The sequence below is a fragment of the Taudactylus pleione genome, unplaced genomic scaffold (assembly GCF_031769625.1).
Source record: "Taudactylus pleione unplaced genomic scaffold, aTauple2 ptg000516l, whole genome shotgun sequence".
NCBI classification, from domain to species: Eukaryota; Metazoa; Chordata; class Amphibia; order Anura; family Myobatrachidae; genus Taudactylus; species Taudactylus pleione.
In genome coordinates, this window is record NW_028284918.1 from 94915 (window position 1) to 115987 (window position 21073).

General features: G+C 47.1%; 1 protein-coding gene across 1 annotated transcript in view; it reads right to left on the minus strand.

The window, feature by feature from the left end:
* NVL (nuclear VCP like) overlaps positions 1-21073 on the minus strand; it is a 135794-nt gene that overhangs the window by 23544 nt on the left and 91177 nt on the right. Inside the window, exons 16-20 of the mRNA XM_088450344.1 lie at positions 16971-17033; positions 16174-16293; positions 6990-7089; positions 837-943; positions 446-522 (exon numbers count right to left, since the gene is read on the minus strand). Coding sequence (XP_088306470.1) covers positions 446-522; positions 837-943; positions 6990-7089; positions 16174-16293; positions 16971-17033 — 467 coding nt within the window. The remainder of the gene's footprint in view (positions 1-445; positions 523-836; positions 944-6989; positions 7090-16173; positions 16294-16970; positions 17034-21073) is intronic.

The window sequence follows — 21073 nt, forward strand, 5'->3', positions numbered from 1 at the left end:
AGATGGCTGCAGGAACACCTCTACAATGCAAGAAGTCTTTATTGCTAAAGAACCATTTGTACGAGCCAAGCGACAGTCTCACAGCGTAGATCATGTGGGCGGGGACGCTGAGGTGGAGGGATAACTACCAGAGTGCATCAGTGGGAGGAGCGCCATGCTCCAAGACCGACCGCTGAACAATAACATTCGCCAGTTAATGTACATCCTGCAACTTCTGCGCAAGGCTTGCTCGGATGATGGGGTAACCAATCTCACATAGTGACGGGTAAGCAAGTTACCGGCACGTCCTGGGTCTTCACTAAAAGCGAATACTAATTGTTGCAGGATCTAGCGCAGGGGCACAGGACGCATTTGTCCGAGTGTGTCGGCTTATCTCACAACACAATATAAAAAAATCTACCACACACTTCAGCATGTACAACACATTCCCCCTCACACAACTCACGTAAAGCAGTCACATCGCTCATCACCAGCGATGGCTTCAAGATCAACATCTGAGCCCAGAGGCGGCCGGGTACCATCCTACGGAGAGGCCAGAATGAGAACAAGAAAATCAGTCTTTACAAATATTATCAGAATCTTCACATCTACGACCCCCAACCCCCATTTAGCAATAATGCAGAGTGCAAAATGCAATCTTCATCTATAGCCCCCCCCCCCGAGAAGCCCTGTACACACACGGCAGGGACCCCCAGCACCAGAGAGGAGGACCTGTCACCAGAGACAAGTGAGGTGCACTAAAGACAATCTATACAGATAAGTCATCTCTCTCACCCTTCACACTAATTATTTCCCTTTAATAAAAGAGTTTGTAAATACTTTTGTGGTGAAATTACTTTGGTGATGGTTTTCAGGATAGCCAGGCGGTCAGCAGGAGGCGGAAGTCCCACGTACAGAGTTTTGTCCAGTCGTCCTGGCCGAAGAATGGCCGGGTCAATGATATCTGCAGTACAGAGTGTGTAAAGGAAGATGGATGAGACAGCGGAGGTATACAGGACCTCATTCAGAGTCGGTCGTTGCGGCCGCACGGTCGTACGCCACCGATGTTCGCTATACTGCGCATGCGTAGAGTTCGCAATGCGCGTGCGCAAAATAGCCGCTACGATCAGAAATTTCCCTCTCCTTGAACACAGCCAGGTTGGTAGTTTGAGTGACAGATGGAGGCGTTTGTGGGTGGTAACAGGGGAAGGTGCTTGAAAACGGGGGAGTGGAGATCCGAACGCAGGCGTGCCTAATTATGCGAACGGCGTTTTATGGGAGTGCATACGGTTTATGGGAGTGCATAATTAACAAAGTAGCGTCATGGCACACGTGACATGGGAGGTTTTTACACTGACATGATCGTATAGCTTAAGAGAGGGTATGGTCAACCTTAAGCTCTACGACCAGTTCCGATGGTTCCCAATGGTCTGATTAATCCTTATATGCCCGGAGATGACGTGTAATGTGTACGAGAAGGGGGCGTATTATTTTGAATTCCGACCGCTTCCTCCCCTTGGTCGGCCAGCTACCGATCCGAACTTAGGGACGCAACTTCCGAGGGAATCATTTCAATATCCGCCCCCTTTTCCTGTACGACCATGCGGCCGCTTCAACCGACTCTGAATGAGGTCCACAGTACCTGCAGCTCACACTGCATCTATACATTTATATGAGGCGTCCGGTAACAATACAGACACAAATATCAGCAACACTCACAACCGCAGACGTAAACCATAAGTTGAAATCGGGCACCAACTGCGATACTTCACGTGTGGAGAACTTCTTGTGTGACAATACTGTACTATAATCTAAAGGTGGGTACACATTAGACGTTATGTTGCCCGATCCGGCCGACATATAGGTGAAATCGGCAAATGTGTACCCACTATGGACGACCATGCGAACTCCCGTAGGTCATCCATCGGGGTCGTTCCGTCGGCCTGTGTGTAGGGCCGACAGAAAGATCCGGCTGCTAACCCCAGTCAGGTGAGTGGACCGCCCGATAAGTCGCGCACTGGATCGTGTAACGTGTACTCCCCCGCCAGATATGTTGGGTATCACATAGCTGGGTACACACATGGGTAAGTGCATACCCAGCTTTAGTTTACAGATTCCACAGAATTGTAAGAGGTCACTATACTATGTAATATTAGTTATATAAATCAATGTTTCTTATGTAAATGTAAGACCATTCTCGCTTGCATGAGAAGCGCCCACATCTGTGTAAAACGCAATAAAATACTTAGGGGGAGATTTATCAAAGCTTGGAGAGAGATGAAGTGGTGGAGAAAGTACCAACCAATCAGTTCCTAACTTAAGGGGCATACACACTAGACGGTATGCTCCGTAAACGATATCGTTCGTGTTTGGCCTTGATCTCCCGGGCTCTCCCAGGCAAACCACTGCATACACACTGAACAATATCGCTAACGACACCCCCTGCACTTCTCCGAACACGCGGGTTCCTGACGATAGCGTCAGACTGACCTGCATGTTCGGATGACAACAGACATCGTGGACGACTTGCGGGAACACACATCGCTTTGAGCATACACACTGAACGATATCGTTATGGTCCACTTTTATAGGTCAGTGGTTCTCAAACTCAGTCCTCAGGACCCCCACACAGTTCATGTTTTCCAGGTCAGCCAGCAGGTGCACAGGTGTATTCATTACTCAATGACACATTTTAAAAGATCCACAGGTGGAGCTAATTATTTCACTGATTCTGTGCGGAGACCTGCAAAACATGCACTGTTTGGGGTCCTGAGGACAGAGTTTGAGAACCTGTGATCTAGTGTGTATGTCCCTTAATTTTTCAAACACAGCCTGTAAAGTGATCGCTAGGAACTGATTGGGTGGTACTTTAACTCCCTCCACTTTTCTCTCTCTCCCAGCTTTGCTAAATCTCTCCCTTAATTTATAGTTCAGGAGGCTCTGAATTTGTGCATTTATCAAACTCTCTCATAATATATATATATATATATATATATATATATATATAATACACATACATATACACACATGCACACACACATACTAGATACACACACACACACACACACACACACACACACATACTATACACAAAAATAATACAGGTAATTTAGATACCCACACGGAGTGTACTCAGAGCATTACAGGTCACTGTGAACAAGCCGATACCCGGAGCTATAAGCTCAGATAACATCGACAATTTCTCTAAGTAAACTACACTGGAAATGAGCAAACAATCAGCTAATGGAATTTGGCACGTAGGAAGTATGTATGAAGTATGTATGTATGTATGTATGTATGTATGCATGCATGCATGCATGCATGAAGTATGTATGTATGTATGTATGTATGTATGCATGCATGCATGAAGTATGTATGTATGTATGCATGCATGCATGTATGAAGTATGTATGTATGTTGATTTTTTTAAAATTTGCCTCTGTTCACTCCAAACATATATGAATGTTTTAAATAAATAAAGTGTTTTATTTATTTTTTTTTATTGCAAGACGAAGATAATATAAAATCGGAACAAGGCCGTAATACACGGAGACATCGTACCATGAAGATATAGCGTGACAAACATAATATAGACATACGTAGGACCTGAATGATAGATGTTTAAAAACAACAAAAATATACTCGAAGAACTAATTCCAGAGACGTTAAACATCAATGAGGAGTGTGGGGGGCGGAGGGGGGGTAACTACACATAAACAACAATAGTTCTGGAGCACGGCTAACAAGAATAAAGGCAGAAAAAGCAAGAAAGCAAAAAGATGAATAAAAGAGTTAACACAGGGAATCGGTATGAAATACCGGCATGGCCGGCGGTTCGATTCCCGGCAGCGCCTGGCCGACCAAAGCAGAGTTCCCCGCAGCAGAGGCCCGACAGCGCTGGAAATCCCGATCGTCGATAGGTAAGTACTGACTAACCTAAGCTAACCCCCTAACACTCCATAGGGGTGCCTAATCCTAATCCCCCCTCTAAGTGCCTAACCCTAACCCCACCCTTCCCCGCTGCCTAAACCAACCCTAGCCCTCCCTCCCCCTAGCCTAAACCTAACCCTCCCGGGGGGGTGCCTAACCCTAAGTCCCCCCCGGGTGCCCTAAACCTAACCCTCCCCCCCCACTGCTGTCCCCTCACGGCGCCCGGCATCCCTTCGGATGGGATGCCGGGCACCAATCTCCCGGCGTCGGGGAAATGCCCGGCATTTCACCCTCGCCGGGATATGACAGTCGGGAAGCCGGCTTCCCGATTGTATACCTAACACAGACCAGGAGGAGGTAGAGAATGAGATCTGAACCAGCCGGGGTTGTGTTTGGTTTGTCATTTCCTAGAATACCTGCAGCATGGGGTGTGCAGGCCTCCTATGCAATCGTATGGTGTAGGACAAACTCGGTCCTCAGGACCCCAAACACTGCATGTTTTCCAGGTCTCCTCACAGAATCACAAGTGAAATAATTTGCTCCACCTGTGGGTCTTTTAAAAATGTATCAGTGAGTAATGAGTACACCTGTGCACCTGCTGGGTGACCAGGAAAACGTGAACTGTTTGGGGTCCTGAGGACTGAGGGCCTGATTCAGAGCCAAAAGCTCTGACCAGAGCGCTCGCTCTGAATCAGGGCCCTCCTCCATGAAAATGGAGTGTCCTCCATTTGATGGTCGCGATGATGATGATGGTCGCGATGGTCAAGACCATCGCGACCATCGGGCTTGCGACAGAGACCCTGCGGTAGGGTCTCACTGCCGCAAGCCCTGGAGTGATTTTGGCTCCATCAGAGCCAAAATCACTCCCACTGACATCACTAGTGGGGCCGGCTTCAGACGGTAGGCGTTCCCATGGGAACGCCTCCGTCTGGCAGCCATGCCCACCAAAGGCATGTTGTCAATCAACATCGACAGCACGTCCCCTTTGGTGCGAGACCCGGAGCGACGGAGATTCCGTCGCTATCCAGGTCTCGCGCATGTGCACGACGGAGCTCCCTCCGTCGTGTGCATGCGCAGTGGGGCAACATCGACCCGCTTATGAGCGTCCTGCGCTCGCGAGCGGGTCTGAATGACACCCTGAGTTTGAGAATCACTGATATAGGACAATAGCCTGGGTAATGAGGTCTCTATTCTCTTTTTTTAGGCTTTATTTAGACGTCATTTACGGTATAGAGGGGGAGGAGCCTGTGCTGTTGTAACTTTAACTATTTAGTGCCCAGACTCCATCAGCGTCACCTAAAACCCAACGTCTCCAGCGTCCCCCATTGAAGAAAGAAATGGATTTGTTTTTAAAGGAGGACATCAGAGACATGAGGGGTTATGTAATAGGTTCAGAGTTCACAGAACCGTCCATTTTTATGCAAGATTGTTTCTTTACATTTAGCTGTAACCGGCTATAAGGCTGGTTCAGAGTGTATGACAGATAAACTCGCTTACAATGCTTAGAAAGGCTGACGAGCTGCGCAATTCTTTAGGATGTCCTACAGAGCGTTTGTGTGATCCTGCGCGATCCAGGCTGGGCTCCAACATTGTGTTGAAGTCTCCACATTATTATCACTGGTCCTTTGGCAAGCCGAGACAATATAACAATGGTTCCCAACTCCAGTCCTCAGGTACCATCAGCAGGTCATGCCTTGTGGATTTCTTTAATCACGCGCAGGTCAGTTAGTACATTTTGCTGGGTTAGCAATTACCCCACAGACTGAAGTACTCAGTACATGACATGTTGGGGATACTCGAGGACTGGAGCTGGGAACCTCTGCAATATCAGATATAACTACATGAATAAAGGCTCTCTGTCCCACAATGGGGGCATATGCAGATGAAACTGGGGCAGAACTGTGCTACAACAAAGCCTATTTCAGAGACTTGGGGGCAAATTTACTAAAGTGAGAGTTTTTAGAAGTGAGTTTTAAAAGTGATGTTGCCCACAGCAACCAAACAGATTCTATTTAACATTTAGCTAGCACGTTCTAGAAGATAATAGCTAGAATCTGATTGGTTGCTATGGGCAACATCACTTTTAAAACTCACTTCTAAAAACTCTCACTTTAGTAAATTTACCCCTTGCAGTCCGAATTCTGTACAGTGCCAATATGTGCTGTATGGGATTATCATTACCGACCTCACAGAATGATCTGCCAAAACCTCCAAAAATCCGCAGCCTTGTGCAAACACGACAGAAGGCAGCATCGGTGCCAAACTCGCAAAACGCGCTGTGTAACATTCATTAAACAGCAACAATACAAACAAAAGAGCAATCAACACCTTCCTATTAGTGTGGACCCAAAAATCATCAAAGCCAATGTTGGGTAACATACTAGATGCCATGTCGGATGTCAGAGATATAGGTGCAGGCCCAATATCTGCTGTGCTCTAAAATACAGAGCCAAAATCGGCTGACTAGTCTGATACACAGCGCCTTTCAACTCCAGACCTCGAGTACTCCGGACAGGTTCACGTTTTCTGGATTTCTTTAATCAGGCACGGGTGAGTTGATTCATTTTGCTGTGTCTGTAATTATCCCATCAGTTTCCACAGACAGAAATCCTGAAAACATGACCTGTTGGTGGTACTTGAGGACTGGAGTTGAGAACTAACGATCTAGAGGTATAGTAATTTCGGCAGTCGCCTACTCACAGAGCTGTAAACCTATTGGTTGATGCTGCAGGTTTCTTCCCCGCAATAAACTCCAGCAGCCAATCAGAGGTCACAGATTGACAGGAACCAGTACAGCAGTCAGTCACAGAGGACCCCATCGTCTCTCTCTCTCTCTCTCTCTCTCACGGTCCCTCTCAGTTAGGAAAGTCCTTATTACAAGATCAATATGGAAAATTTGGCACTTGGGGATCGAATTCACTTTCAATCCCCCCCCCCCCCCCCAGAACTTTAGACATTTTAGGTGACATGTTTGTGTTCCATAGTAAAATAAAATGAAATTACAACCGCGATGGGGAGTGTTATCTTAGGTTTAGCAGAACCTTTGGGTACAGCGGTAGGTTCAGAGAGATCGGTCTCACCTGGGCGGTTCGTCGCTGCCATGATAAAAACTTGACGTCGGCTTTCCAGGCCGTCCATCTCCGTCAGCAGCTGGTTGACAACTCTGATACTGGCTCCAGACTATGGAGAAAAAAAACCCATTTCTAACAGGAGATAGAATAAAACCTGTAACGAACGTATTGGTGGGAGAGCGAGCAATCCTGATCCGAGGACGGCGCGACACACGCAACGCAGCACGCTTCCCTATAACGTCTCATTGCTGCTGCTTAGTAACACGCTGAAAAAAATACAACAAACTATTAAAAAAAAAACCAAATAATAACTATACAGATTTCTTCACGTAAATAAGAGGAAAGACAAAAATCAAACAAAAAAGTTCATTACCCACCCAGACACCTGATTGTTAATCTAAAGCAGAGGTTCCCAAAGTCCGCCATTACAGTCCACGTTTTAGGGATATCCATGCTTGAGCACAGGTGACTTAATTAGTACATCAGTTTATTTGATTTAACCATCTGGACTCAAGCTTGGATAGCCCTAAGACTGTAATGGTAGACTTTGGGAACCTCTGATCTAAAGGTTAGGCTGGGTACGCACCTAAAGATTATCTGTCCAACCATCCAACTAGCTGATTGGTTGGAATGAAAACCTGGTGTAACGTATGAGTAACTGATGATCAGATGAAAATGGCGTCAGACAAGTTTGTTAAATGTTTGATCTAAACAATTTGTTCAAACAACAGTTTTTGTCCATTTTCCGGCGTTTGGGAGCAAATTGCTGATTGTCATTTGCTGTCATACGTTACCAGGTTTTCATTCCAACCAATCAGCTAGTTGGATGGTTGGACATATAATCTTTAGGTGTGTACCCAGCTCCTGCATTCGCCACACAAAGTTTTTAGTCTGTATAAGGTGACGATTAAAGTTCCTTATTTTGAGTCCAGGGTCTACTACTTACACACAGTTTGGAGAATTTTAGCATTAATCAACGTCCGCGTAAAGAAAATAAAAAATAATAATAGTCTGTATATTTTTGTAAAATGCTTAATTATTTTAATGGTTACTACGGGCACGGTTTATGAACCTTTATTAAATCTACCGTGTCCTCACACACCTTTACTAATTACATTTTATTGTATTTGGTTTTGGATAGGTTATAGATTGCTATTACTGCAGGAAAGATTAATAGCGCTCCCCTTGTGTAGTGTACACTTTGGGTTTTCCGGGGATTGCCGGTTCTCTATGTGCAATTCCCAACGTTTCCATCAGTCCAAGTCGCTACTGACGCGTTCCCCAGCGGGAGAGTCTGCCGTGCCTGGGGAGGTCTGGGGGAGGCTCCTGTCCACCGAGCTGCAGAGGAGCGATCACCTGGCCTTTCTCCAGCAATAGGAGCGCAGGCAGACCAGTAGGCGGCCACTACGGATGGGGTAAAAAGGTTTTGTTTTTTTTCCTAATTTTTTTATTTTCCCCTCTATTTCCAGTCCTGAGCGCCAGTACGTGAGCACAGAGCTACAACACCCACGGCTGGTGCAAAGCTCCTCACGAGGGGGGGCAGGCGCAGATTTAGGAGCACAGCAAAAAAAAAAAAAAAAAGAAGAAGCAAGTTTGCACCTAGTCCAAACCACGTTACACTGCAGCTGGGGCATAAATAAAGTGCGCAGAGAGATTTTGAATTGGGGGGGGGGGGGGGAGGGGGCGTATTCCCTGGTGAGGGCTTTATGGCTTGCATCACTCAGGCCATTGCTGGTACAGGAGATCGCCCTTTCCCTGTTATGTCCATGGTGTGTACACACGGGATATTGCCCTCAGACGTCCTTGATAAATACATTACCCAATATGTTGTTAATCTTTGCACTTTGGCAAAGGTGGTCATTGCTGGATCCTGGATGGCGAATCTCGGGCCTGATTTTATAGTTCTATTTACTGGAGTTTACATTTCTCACGGATTTCGCTATATACACGATATTTGCTATACTGTTTTATGTGCGTGTCAGTTGGTTATGTAATAACTCTGCAAACAGTTTATTTCTACAACAGGCTCCATAGGGTTCCACAGGATACCTTGGGGTATAGGTGATGACATCAGGCACGGACACCACAGAGTTAACTTTTCAACCTCCCAGGATGCACTGGGGTCCCTCTCCTATACCCCGCCCCTGAGCCCAGGCAACTCAGTTTCGTGGATGCCCGGCCAGGAGTCGGATCACATGCAATCAGAGGGGGGCTGTAATGGCCCCTGAAGTTTCTTCAAAGAGCAGCTGTGGCTGCACAAGATGAGCTGCACAGCATGGACAGCCAGTACTGACGTCCATGCTGTCGCTCCTACACCCCGCCGGACCAGAACGTCGGTACTGATCCGGGCATCCTGGTAGGTAGCTGGGGTCAGAGCTAGCGGTGACCCCGGATTACCTGGACTGTGGCCGGATTTACGGAGGACAAGGTAAGCGACGGGGTCCCGCGGAGGGTACCCGCTGGTAACACAGTCCTGTAGGTCTCCAGGCAGGGGGCTCCCTGGGTACAGGCTGCGCGTGGAGCCAGGTATTAACCTGCGCTTCCACTAGACCCCCAGGGACAGCGGGCCGCAGCATGTGCGGCACAGCGCACCGTCCCAGGGGTTAATAGCATGCCAGGGGAGTGTGCCTTCCCTGTCTAACAGCCGGCGCCTCCCCCGCTGCACAGTGCCTCTCCACAGCGGTCTGGTGGGCTGTGTCAGCGTTCCTCCCCCGGGCCCGCCTCCTCTCTGCTCCTCGGCAGCCATTTTCTAATGAGGTGTGCAAACGCTGTTGGAAGCTGATTACAGGTGGCATCGCGGTCCAGATCACCCCCACATACCTCTCCTGCAGAGTAAGGTCAGAGTATGCAGCGCTGTTTCCTACCTGGCTCTGGTCTGTGTAGTTGATCTCAGTGCTGATAGTGCAGAGATTTATTTCTGCATTGTATGTGACTATATGCTAGCACTGTTTGCCTGTATTTTCACTTCTGACTGTCAGACATTTTACTATCCCTGTTCTTCCTCTGCTAAAGCCCTTGCGGTGCGGTGTTGCAGGGTGTTCATTACCTCACAGTAAAAATATTGTCTGTGAGGGGAGTCACATACAGCTCTGTTACACTCATCATGTGGGGTTAACACAGCAGTCATTAGGGTCATCACCCATGCTGGGGTTCCCTAGACAGCTGATGGTACCCCAGTGTCTCCCACTTTCGTCCCCCCCAGGTCTCCCAGGAACCTGCGTGGGTAAACTCATTGTCCAATACGGTATAGCACCTGACGGACGTTTTACAGGGGGGAGTCATCATTGCGGCCTGCTAAGCGGCCTTTAGTGTCTCAGACAGCTTATTATGATGAGGATGACATAACATCTGATGATGGGGAGATTTTTGACCTCTCAGATCAGGAGCTCCCTTGTGCTAAGGAGGTGGAGTCCAAGTTTAAAATATATATACCAGGCCTTATACGGGCAGTCCGTGCGGCCTTGGTTATTACAGGTGACGATTCCCCCATGGCCAAATCTAAATATGCCTTCTTTAAGGATATTAAGGGAGATGCCACTGTATTCCCTCTGCCTGGTCAGTTAGTGGATCATTTAGAGGAGGCGTGGAAAAATCCAGGTAGGCGGTACCAGCCTCAAAAATGTTTGGCTTTGCGGATAATTATTTTTCCAAATAAGAAACACCTCCACAGGTGGATTCTCATGTCACACGCCTAGTGAAGGGTGCTACATTGCCCATACCCTCCTTAAAGGATGCTACAGATCGCAAGGCGGAAATATGCCTGAAATCCATTTATTCCCTCGCAGGGGGGGCATCCAGACCGGCAATGGCCGTGTGCTGGGTAGCCAGAGCCATGGAGCATTGGGCTGATAGCTTGGAGATGTCTCTAGATGCTGACTAGTCACCTGAGCAGGTGGAGTTAGTGGGTAACCTCAGAGACTTAGCTACGTGCATTAATGAGGCAGCCTTAGATATAGGGCTCCTCACTTCCAGAATCTCCTCAGCAGCAGTGGCTGCACGCCGCACCCTCTGGTTGTGTTCTTGGAAAGCAGACGCAGTTTCCAAAAAGGGATTGGAATGCTTGCCCTTTAAGGGACAGGTCCTGTTTGGCCCTGATCTGGACAAAATTGTGGCCACTCTGGCAGCAGCGAAGTCTGCGTGTCTGCCATCGGCGACAGTCCCATCAGGGTCTGGTACTTCGTCCTTTCTGCTCTATAGGGCCCAGGGTAAGTTCAAAGTGCAGTCCTTTCCTAGACAGACAGGGGCCCAAAAATCTGCCAAGCCAAAGAAGCAGGCTTGGAGTACAAGACGTCCAACTCCCAAGTCGGATGATAAGCCCTCAGCCTGACGGGAAGGGCCTCCCCTTGGTGGACCCCAAAGTGAGAGGCCGGCTTCTTCAGTTCACCCAGTGCTGGTGTCTCACAACCGTAGACACTTGGGTAAGAGAAGTGGTCTCTAACGGGTACGCCCTTTACCTTCCGGAGGAGGCCTCCCAGCCGGTTTTTCACTGCGGGCCTTCAGTCTGACCAAGACAAGGCCTGTGAATTCTGGAAGGTGATCCACTCTATGTTCCAGGCTGGAGTTATAGTGCCGGTCCCGTTGTCCCAGAGAGGATCGGGGTATTACTCCAATCTTTTTCTTGTACAGAAACCCAATGGGTCTTACCGGCCCATCCTCAACCTCAAATCACTCAACAAATTCTTGAGGCTTCCTCGGTTCAGGAGAGACCCTGCGTTCCATCATTTTGGCGATGGAGCCGGGGAATTTTATGGTATCGCTAGATATTCAGGATGCCTACCTGCATATCCCCATTGTCTCAGCACACCAGCGTTTCCTCAGGTTTGCAGTAGGAGACCAAACACTTCCAATTTCAGGCACTGCCCTTTGGTCTGGCCACAGTGCCTCGAGTGTTTACCAAGGTCATGGCAGTCATGGCAGCCCACCTGCGGATGCAGGGGGTCCGCTTGTTGCCCTATCTGGATGACCTTAGGAGGGTATAGGAGAGGGACTCCAGTGCATCCTGGGAGGATGAAAATTTAACTCTGTGGTGTCCGATGCTTGACGTCATCACCAATACCCCAAGGTATCCTGTGTAACCCTCTGGACTTCGTAGAAATAGAGATAACAAAGGTAAGTTCTTACCCTCTCTCTTATTTTTTCTCTTTTGCACAATGTAAAAATCCAATAAAAAAAGTACTCAATCAAAAAAACAAACAAAAAAGCAAATTGTAGGAGGCGTGTCCTAGCGCAACTTTAAACTGCAGTATAAACAAAAAGTTCTCAGTATGCACGCGCTACATGCAAATAAATGCATTCGGACCCCCTTACATGGATTGTAACATGGTTTGTCCAAGAGCCATGTTAACGTCGGCGGTAACGATGAGGAAATTCAGCCACAGGAAGGGGGAGGGGGGTAGTGTAACGTCTAACATCGCATGCCCCAATTGTCAGCTCACAAGGAGAGGATCCTTCACCCCAACTCTTAGAGCAGGGCACTAATGAACTGGGAGGGATGACGGGAACAGTGGCAGGATACATGAGGAGGAGGAGTGGTGACTTTACACCGTTGTCACTGTGTCCCTTTATGATGGAGAAAAAGATACACTACAGACCCCTGCACCTGTCACACAGTTGTGAAAAGCCCAGCACTTATGATATAGGCTGAGTTAAAGATTAAAACACAAAAACCACTGGTGAGAATCGTCCGCTATAAAATGGCATTGCCGCCTGTCTGTGCCATAAAAACTTCAGGCATTACTTATATCAGATGTTGCTTTGGGTATGTTCCCGTGACACAGAGATCATGTGATTCCTCAGAGCCAATGTGCTGAAAGCTGGCAACTTGATGTCACAGGAGGTTTCTCAGAACATACTCTGCCAGGAGCCTGCCCACTGCACCCATTCCCTCATTAATATGAATAGCTAACCCAGTAGATGGCATGACACCATGCAGAAATGTATAAAGGTATATAAAGAAATATAAATTAAATGATACAGAGGTCCCAGGCAATAATCGCTCAGGTACGTGCTTATAAGTTAGTGTGCGGCTTGCCGGTAGGTGTGAAGAGGAGGCGGGAAACCAATCGGCCAATCAAGACGGCACAAATAGCAATATTCTCCTTAGCAGAAAAAACGTATAGGATTTATAGGATGAACGGGTTTCGGTGTGACCCATAAGGCAGCAAAGGATGAAAGATGCGGCGTAATACGTTTGTAGTCAGGCGAACGCCTTCTGCTCTGTGGGCGCCAAATGCTTCCTCAGGGCAATACAGGGACGCTCTAAATTCACAAGTGATGTTGTGGCAGGGTTTGGGGTGTGAAGGTTCCCCCTGAATCACTGTAAGACGGTACGGTCCTCTGACCGCTGCGTTTTACTAGCATTCCAAAGCACCGCACAGCGAGAATACAGAAAGCTGCTGTATTTACTTTTTATATTAAAACAAGCAAAACTTAGGCTCTATTTGATCTTATACTCACTTCAAGCTACTACATTTACACACACACACAGCGTACACACACACACACACACACAGCGTACACATACAGACACACACACACACATACATACACACAGCGTACACATACAGACACACACACACACATACATACACACAGCGTACACATACAGACACACACACACACATACATACACACACCATACACATACAGACACACACAGCGTACACATACATACGCACAGGGTACACATACATGCGCACAGTGTACACATACACACACAACATACACATACACACACACCATACACATACACACACATACCATACACATACAATACACACACACAGCGTACACACACACACACACACACAGCGTACACATACTTACACATACACACAGCATACACACGCACACACACAGCGTACACACACACACACACAGCGTACACACACACACACAGCGTACACACACACACACAGCGTACACACACACACACACAGCGTACACATACATACACACACACAGCGTACACATACATACACACACACAGCGTACACACACACACACACAGCGTACACATACACACACACACAGCGTACACATACATACGTACAGCGTACACATACATACGTACAGCGTACACATACATACAGACACACACAGCGTACACATACATACACACAGCGTACACATACATACACACAGCGTACACATACATACACACAGCGTACACATACATACACACAGCGTACACATACATACACACACACAGCGTACACATACATACGCACAGAGTACACATACATGCGCACAGTGTACACATACACACACAACATACACATACACACACACCATACACATACACATCATACCCATACAATACACACACACACACACACACACACAGCGTACACATACATACATACACACAGCGTACACATACACACACTGTACCTAAAACGGAAACTATATCACTGTATTTGTGTACAGCTGCTAATCAGAACATTACTTTTTTGACAACCTCTGAGCAAATAGAGCCGTAGCGAGAACAGTAACCGCGCATTTCACGGCTAGGACTATGGTCGCAGAATAATTCCTCCTAAACAAAGAAAATCTGAAAACCATTTACAAAAAAGCCATTTATTGGATTGTGTTTCCATCAGCTCAGGTATACGACATTTATTCACACGTATTTACACAGCGGAAGTTTTACAATTGGGAACACAGGGATAAAAGACGACTGAAGGTAAGAGAGCTCGGCTTGCAAGCTTACACTCTATAGGACCATCAAGGAATATAGGACTTTGTACCCTACATAAAGGAACACAATGGCAACGTGTGCGGTCATGTACAGCTGCCTTGCTATGTATTCAGTCTTCCTATACAGGACAAGTAACGCAGGGTCTGCCAGCCTCATGTCCCAGCTGTATGTAAATCTGGCTGAACACTGACAGCTACAACACCCCTGACAGCTACAACACCACCCCAGACAGCTACAACACCACCCCAGACAGCTACAACACCACCCCAGACAGCTACAGCACCACCCCAGACAGCTACAGCACCACCCCTGACAGCTACAGCACCACCCCTGACAGCTACAGCACCACCCCTGACAGCTACAGCACCACCCCTGACAGCTACAGCACCACCCCTGACAGCTACAGCACCACCCCTGACAGCTACAGCACCACCCCTGACAGCTACAGCACCCCTGACAGCTACAACACCCCTGACAGCTACAACACCCCTGACAGCTACAACACCCCTGACAGCTACAACAATGAGATTTCCACAGAACTGGGAGTAACGTGAAGAAGACAAAGATGCTATATTACATGCTAGCTTCACACGGAGCTCGCCCCCTTCTCCAGCAACCCCCTCTACTCCCACTCCAGTGACCCCTCACCCACTATTAACAGCCACCCCTCTACTCCCACTCCAGGTCACCCCTCACCCACTATTCACAGCCACCCTTCTACTCCCACTCCAGTGACCCCTCACCCACTATTCACAGCCACCCCCTCTACTCCCACTCCAGTGACCCCTCACCCACTATTCACAGCCACCCCTCTACTCCCATTCCAGTGACCCCTCACCCACTATTCACAGCCACCCCTCTGCTCCCATTCCAGTGACCCCTCACCCACTATTCACAGCCACCCCTCTGCTCCCACTCCAGTGACCCCTCACCCACTATACACAGCCACCCCTCTGCTCCCACTCCAGTGACCCCTCACCCACTATTCACGGCCAGCCCGCTTGCCCCCACCTCCGGCCAGCCCGCTTGCCCCCACCTCCGGCCAGCCCGCTTGCCCCCAACTCAGGCCAGCCCGCTTGCCCCTAACTCAGGCCAGCTCTCTAACCCTTACCCCAGGCATTCAGCAGCATGGCAAAGCTCACGATATCCCCAGATTGGGCTGCACGTACAGCTGACTGGGATATCATTACCGACCCGGAGGAGCGCACATCATTGGCCGTTAGGTTCATACACACTAGACGATATGAACAATATATCGTTGAAAGATATCGCTATCGTTCAATTTTATCGTATGTATGCCCCTTAAGCCATCACTGTACAACCCTTTACGTGTCTTCTATAGTTTGGGGTCTGTGTTCCCCTCTCCCCTTTCATCACTTAATCTTTTAAATCTGACAGGAACAGGTCTCATCTGCAGCGAGGGGTAATTCTGACTGAGAAAACGTATATAGCGGTGACCATATCACAGCGAGTTTAGACAGCGCAGCAACTCACCTCATGACCAGACCTTCGTGGGCACAATGCGTCTACCTCATCAAAAAATATGACGCAAGGGGAGGAGTTTGAAGCCCTCTGGAACACCTGGCGAACGGCTCGCTCACTTTCACCAACATACTGAAATAAGAAGACACGTCAATGACTGCACCGCTGGAAATGCACAACGCACGCACTGCTGTACACGCTATCTATAACATTATATATTACATATACATTACATTATCTCTGTGCCCTCCTGCAAAGTTCCCAAAGACACATTTTTTATTTCTAGCTGCTGTCTGCGCTTTTTAGTCCCGAGATCGCGAGCAAGATAGAATTATTATGTGGTCACACTTCCATAGGATAACTCTGATCCCGGGAAACTACTGCACCAAACGCAGAGAGCACAGCAGAGAAATAAATAAATCTGCCTGGTGATGAGAATGCAAGGCTGAAGGGCAGAGAAGGAAAATGAAGTTTTACATTTAGTATTAGCTGCTGTCTGTGCTTTTTAGCCCCGAGATCGCGAGCAAGATAGAATTATTATGTGGTCACACTTCCATAGGACAACTCCGATCCCGGGAAACTACTGCATCAAACGCAGAGAGCACAGCAGAGATATAACAATACATCTGCCTGGTGATGAGAAGGCAAGGCTGAAGGGCAGAGAAGGAAACTGATAAAGAAATGCATAGTGAGCACATTTATAAGTTTTACATTTAATATTAGCTGCTGATCTGATATTGACACATACACTAATCTATGGTCCCCATAACCAAGGTGGTGCCAGGTCACCACCACCGTCCGCCACTCACCATGTTCAGCAGCTCGGGGCCTTTTACCGAGATAAAGTTGAGTCCAGATTCATTGGCAACTGCCTAGAATACACAATACACCAGACTGGTCTGCAGGATCATGGCATTACAAATTATACACGGCAAATTGTTTATTATTATTGTAATAATAATTGATGTTGAAATGTCTTTTTATACCAACAGCGCCAGAGATGCATTTTTTTACATACGCATTACGTAAATGAGTTGCGATCATCTACTTAGGATAACGGGTGTTGGCGAAGGAGACGCAATTTGTGGATGTATATTGTAAACGTGCCGCGACTTTGTTGACAATTAGTTTATGTAATCAAGTAATAATGGATATCGCCTTTCACGGGATGCATTTATGTATTGAATGGTACTCAAAAATGCACATATCTTAAATCTAAATGTAACTTTTTGTAGTGACCTTATTTTAAATGAGCGCACTGTACGCACCTGATGCTTATTGGTCAATTAAACAAATACTGATGTTTAAGTGATATCGGAGGTGCATTAACATATCTATGAGAGCATATATATACGGAGTTGTCATTAGGAGACGCGTTTCGTCCATTAGGGGTGTGGCCTCCCTCGCGTCAGGCCATCAGTGATTTGGTTGATCATGTCCAGAGTCCCAGCGTTCTGAGTGCACCACACTGCCAGGACCGGTGTAACCGGCTGAAGCATCCAGGAGCTGGTGGTAACGCTGTGCGTGAGATCAGCTTGTTCCTATTTTATTCAATGTGAGCGCTATTTCAGCTACTCCAAATAAATGGTTATATATGGTTTATGTTCTATATGGTTTATGTCCTATATGGTTTATGTCCTATATGGTTTAAGTTCTATACGGTTTATGTTTAGGACTGTTCTGCAGCACTGGAAAATCTTCCAGCAAACAGTCTGGAGAAACGATCACTTTGGGATAAGCACCTTATTTTCATATTTAAAGTACGGGTCCAACTGGCTTTTACTTATGTACACAGGATATCTGTAATTGCAGTAGTATACCCTTGTGTCTGCTATAATGACCCTAGCACGCCCGCCCGCCTTGTTATGTGCAGTGCTTAGTAGTAAGTCTAAAGTATAACTATTCATGGGAAATTACATTAAAAAAAAAAAGAAATAAAGTTGCAAAAACCGTGACATAAATCAATTAAAACGTAATGCCGCCTGCATCGGTCACCCGCTATTTAATAAAACGACAAACCAAATGTTTGCCGGACGTGGCCCTGTGCACGTGGGTATTATCGTGCCGACAAAGGAACGGGCCTTTCGAAAACAGGTTACAAAGTTGGACGCTCACAAGGCTCTAGAACGTCATTGTTTGCGGTAGCATTAAAGGTACCAGTTCTCTGTAGCTGAGGGCTCCAGGCCAAACCATGAGAACCGGCTACAGATAATTATTCCTCCTCCACCAAACTTTACAGTTACAACAAATATTAATCTGGGAACAGGACACTGGAGCCGCCTTTGCACAACCTAAACGTTTATTTGCAATATTTGTTCCCTAGATCTAAAGTAGCTTTTATTAAACATCGGTTTCAATAAACCACCCAGGGATTGCCCTCCTCTTCCTCTGATAGGACAGGTGACACACGCGTTACGCTCATTGTGTGCCGTTATATAGCGATAGTTTTAGTTGCAGACTTTATTTTTTTTATGTGAATAAAAAGTATGTTGTAGCGCTCAACCTTCTCGTTCCGTCCAGTAATATATATTTGCCTTTTACCCAGGAAGACAGCGCCACAGAAGTGTGGAAGCCGGAGCCGGCAGGGCTAGGAGCGGTGCCCTTCAGGGTAGAGAGGCGAGTCCCAGGTCGGCAAAAGGAGACACACGGCACATTACTCTGACGAGCGGTGTGACCGTGGTGTCCCGGCCCCCGACCTCAGCGCACGCTGTGGCGTTGTATGTCGGAGGTGGCGTGACATATCGGGCACCCTCCGACTTTGATGCCAAGTAGCTACACGCACTGTAGAGAACTAGCCTCTCCCCATCAAGGCCACACCGTACTCCCTGACCCCAGGAACATCATCCCGGGCACCGTAGTTCATCAACCATCACCATTTTTTCTGTATTAGCGGGACGCCGCAGATTGTTCCGTTTTGATTATACAGTGACATTGGACAGGAACTATTTAACCATTAGATTTCCGATTTACCACTTATCCTACATGATTGAAAGATACAGAGACCATCTTATATTTGTGCACCAGTTTTAACTATCCTTGGTTTAGTGAATAAATATTTTTGTGATACTTTGATACACACGCGTACTGGTTACCATTCTGTTACATTGTACATTCCTACCTAATGGGATTTTCATACTAATGAGATATCATTATCTTATCTTTTTCATTGACTATAACTTGGTACATGGTACTCAATTTACACCATCAGAATCTATTTGTTTCACTTTAATGATAATTAGTCATTCATTTGACAATTAGCCATTCATATATTACTGGACGGAACGAGAAGGTTGAGCGCTACAACATACTTTTTATTCATGTTTAATATATATAGGTGGGGATACCTATAAGTTGTTAGCAGCTTACCTCCTTTAAAGAGCTCAGTGCGCAGGATCATTTTGTTTCTTTATTTTTTTAATGAAGTCATTTGTGCCTCATGGTTAATATTCTGTGTCACTGGTTTAAAATACTGTTCCTGTACTATCCATGGCAGTTGCGTAATGGAATCTGTCCCTGACGGAATAACTAACAATACCCTCTTCATAAATGTCTACGATATAATGATCAATCTTCTATCTCACCTCACAGAGGGGATCTGATTACAGCTCTGAGAGCACGGACCTCTCCCATGTCTGTCTGTCTGTCTGTAATAAGACCAGACTGGGTAATCGCTGTTTTATCGCCAATTGTAAAGCGCAAAGTAATATACTGCCGCTACATAAGTGACTTCAATATATAAATACACAACAGTAAATATGCTTAAAACAATGACGGCACTGTGCTCCTATATTACTAAGCACTCTCCCTTATCCGCTGTGACAACCATACGGCAACCTCCCTCACGTACACTGCTCCTAGCTCATCATAAAGGCATACAAAAAATAAAATATAGCTGGATAGATATACAGGGAGGCCATAATGAAGCTTTCCCTAATCAGAGCCGTCTGTAGCTCGATCTCACAAGTAGAACGTCACCAGTATAGGGAGGGAAACTAATCAAGGCACGGGAAGCAGGATTCCGGGGTGGGGGGGGGTGGATTTAGTGCAAAAATACGCAGATGGGGGTAATTTGTTTCAGTGGAACCCCGATTCCCATGTCCTCATTACTCTCACTACCGTATCTACCGTATATACTCGAGTATAAGCCAAGTTTTTCAGCACATTTTTTGTGCTGAAAAAGTACCCCCTCGGCTTATACTCGAGTGAAGTGTAGCGCTGACCGGACGGTCAGGTATAGTTTCTACAGACTACTGGGGAAACTATACCAGGGGGCGATTACTACAGGGGGCACTACCAGGGGGCGATTACTACAGGGGGCACTAAAAGGGGGGATTACCACTGGGGGAACTACCGGGGGGGGATTACTACAGGGGACAGGGGGCACTAAAAGGGGTGATTACCACTGGGGGTATTACCAAGGGGGAATTACTACAGGGGGCACTAAAAGGGGGGATTACTACTGGGGACACTAAAAGGGGGGGGGATTACCACTGGGGGCACAACCAGCTGCTGCCATTTCCCATCCGAGTCAATAAGTTTTTCCAGTTTTTTGTGGTAAAAGTAGGTACCTCGGCTTATATTCGGGTCGACTTATACTCGGTACCTCTCTCTCTCTGGTAAGTGCCCGAGTGAGGAGTAGATGACAGTATAAGGAGAAGCACAAGAGGGTACAGGGCCCTGCTCGTAAGAGCTTACAGCCTAAAGGGGCAGGACGGACAAACAAGTGTGACACAGATGGGGCAGACAAGGAGGAAGGAGCAAGTAGCGGTAGGTTAGGATGAGAGCTGGAAGGCTGTGATGAAGTAGTGGGGTCTTGAGAGCCCGTTTGAAGATTTGTAGAGAGGTGGAGAGTCTGATAGGGAGAGGGAGAGAGTTCCAGAGGTGGGGAGTAGCACTGACAAAATCTTGGACG